Raw genomic sequence first — 2,540 nt, 5'->3', positions numbered from 1 at the left:
GGACCTGCATAAGAGAGAACACCTGGTGTCTGTCTCTCGGTGTCCGGATTCTCTCGGTATAATGGTTTCTGGACACCCCCTTTCCTGTGTTTGTATCCCTTCACTTGCATTTTCTGTGTGTTTTCTCCCTGTTCTTTCTTGGTCTTCATCTTGTCACTGAGTATGTAGGAGAGCTTTGCTGGGAGAGAGAGAAATTCCCATTTGGTGAGCATTTCAGCCTTGGGGGGAAGGTTGTTCTGGGAACTCTGAGTGCCTCTTCCTTTGCTAAATTTCCCTTACTACCTCCCCAGGTGCTTAACCTCTTCATTGCCTTGCTGCTCAATTCCTTCAGCAATGAGGAGAGGGATGGGCACCCCGAAGGAGAGACCAGGAAAACCAAAGTGCAGCTGGCTCTGGAGAGGTTCCGCCGGGCCTTTTCCTTTGTGGGGCACGCTCTTCAGAATTTCTGTTGTAAGAGATGTCGGAGGCAAACCTCACCGAAGCCAAAAGAGATCTCAGGGAGTTTTGATAGTGAGAGTAAAGACAGTATTCCCCTGGATACAAAGCCCTGGAAGGAATTTGATGCACAAATAACTTTGGACTCTGGGCACGGCAGGCCTCGCTTGGCCCCACTTGCGGAGGAAGAGGATGACTTTGAATGCTTTGATGAATTCAGAGCCTCACGCATCTCTCAAACTGGTGCTGAAGTTCAGGTATGGAAGGTCCACACGTCAGATTAGGTGTGGTCGAAACATACAGTTATCATAGAGCACTTGTTACCTGTGTGTCCTAGGTATTGTTGAGGGATAGCTGGCTATAACATGTATGCGCTCTTTGACACATCAGCCTAATCCCAGGCTATGTCCCTGCATGACATGGCATGCCAGAAAATCCCTCCCAGCTTGACTAACCGGCAGCTTGGGTTTTAGTTGATCCCAACGTTGCCAGGTTGATAACCAGGAATAGCCATCACACACCATTTTTAGATGTCCTTGTAAGTCACCACAGCAAGCCTTCCAGTTTTATGAATATATCAAATCTCCATTTTGCAGCTGGGGAGGTTACTCAGTGGGTAAGGCGTTTGGACCTGAGTTCAGATCCCCAGCACACACTTTAAAAGATGCCAACAAAAGCTGGCATGGTAGATAGCACCCGTGGTGTGGGACAATTGTCTACATTCTGTCAATTATATTTTAAATAAATGCTGATTGGCCAGTAGCCAGGCAGGAAGTATAGGCAGGACAACCAGACAGGAAGTAGAGGCAGGTCAATGTGAACAGGAGAATTCTGGGAAGGAGGAAGCCCATTGCTCTGCAGTTGTGAACCTGCCATAGAAGAAGCAAGATGTGACTGCCTTGCTGAAAAAGTTACTGAGCCATGTGGCTAACACAGATAAGAATAATGGACTATATAAGTTACAAGAGTTAATAAGAAGCCTGAGATACTGGGCCAATCAGTTTATAACTAGTGTAGACTTCTGTGTGATTTCTTTGGGACATAACGATTGCAGGAACTGGGCAGGGCAGAACCCCCTGACAACACACCTGTAACTAGAGCACTGTGAAGATGGGGACAGGGGATCCCTCCAGCCAGCCTAGCCAGTTGGTGACTCTGGGTTCAGTAAGAGACTCTTTCTCAAAAATAGGGTGGTAAAAATGATTCAGAAGGACATCAGGTCTCTACATGTACACACACACACACACACTCATGCATGCACACACATACATACAGTTTCCATCTCCCCCAACCCACCCATATGGATATTTTATCTTTGATTTAATTGGACGGGGTGAGTCTTATTCTGGAACCATACTGTTTTGATTAAGTAACTTTACAATACATTCCTATTTCTGTTTTGTTCAGTAGTTTTCCCGGTCTACTTCCATGTTGAGTTTTTCAGGAGCAGAATTCACTCTCGCTTCATGTCAAGTGGACTGTCTAGAGAAATATTAACTCCACTTTGGGCTTCTGTGTGCCAGACCTGTGACGTCCCTCTGGAGACCAAGCAGCCCACCAGCCCAGATGACCAAGGTGTGGACACTGAAGTGTTCTCTGAAGAAGATCCGCATCTAGCCATACAGAGTGCTCGGAAGGTAATATTCCCAGGGTATGGTTGGAAGGAGCATGTGACCCCTCCACACAGCTTCTCCACAACAGCCTTGTGGGTCAATATCAGAAAGAATGAAGACACCATTGCCAGGGCTGAGTCTCACACAAAAGTGTAAGTCAGGGGCTGTCAGTTTTGCTATACTGACATTTGGGGCAAGACAGCCCATCACTGTGGGGGGCTTTCCTGTGAATTCTAGGGTGACTTCCAGCAACCCTTGGCCTCCATTCACTAGATATCAGGAGTATCCTCTTGTTGTGAAAATTTAAAATGTCTCTAGTTTTGCGGAGATGAGCCTGTTGGCAGATTGCCTGCATTACAAGCTCAAGGGCTCGAGTTTGATTTCCAAAGGCCACATGAGAAGCCAGCAGCCACGGGATGCTGAGGCAAAAGTAGGAAAATCCCTGGGGCTCACGAGCAACCAGCCAAACTGTTAGCTCCAGACCAATGAGAG

General features: G+C 47.2%; 1 protein-coding gene across 1 annotated transcript in view; it reads left to right on the top strand.

Annotated features, from left to right (window-relative positions):
* The window catches only part of Scn11a (sodium voltage-gated channel alpha subunit 11), a 72,305-nt gene that overhangs the window by 40,912 nt on the left and 28,853 nt on the right, over nucleotides 1-2,540 (top strand). Inside the window, exons 15-16 of the mRNA XM_005348214.1 lie at nucleotides 291-692; nucleotides 1,959-2,072. Of these exons, the coding sequence (XP_005348271.1) occupies nucleotides 291-692; nucleotides 1,959-2,072 (516 nt within the window). The remainder of the gene's footprint in view (nucleotides 1-290; nucleotides 693-1,958; nucleotides 2,073-2,540) is intronic.

Source organism: Microtus ochrogaster, chromosome 5, assembly GCF_000317375.1.
Source record: "Microtus ochrogaster isolate Prairie Vole_2 chromosome 5, MicOch1.0, whole genome shotgun sequence".
Lineage (NCBI taxonomy): Eukaryota > Metazoa > Chordata > Mammalia > Rodentia > Cricetidae > Microtus > Microtus ochrogaster.
This window is presented reverse-complemented; position numbering and strand designations above follow the sequence as displayed.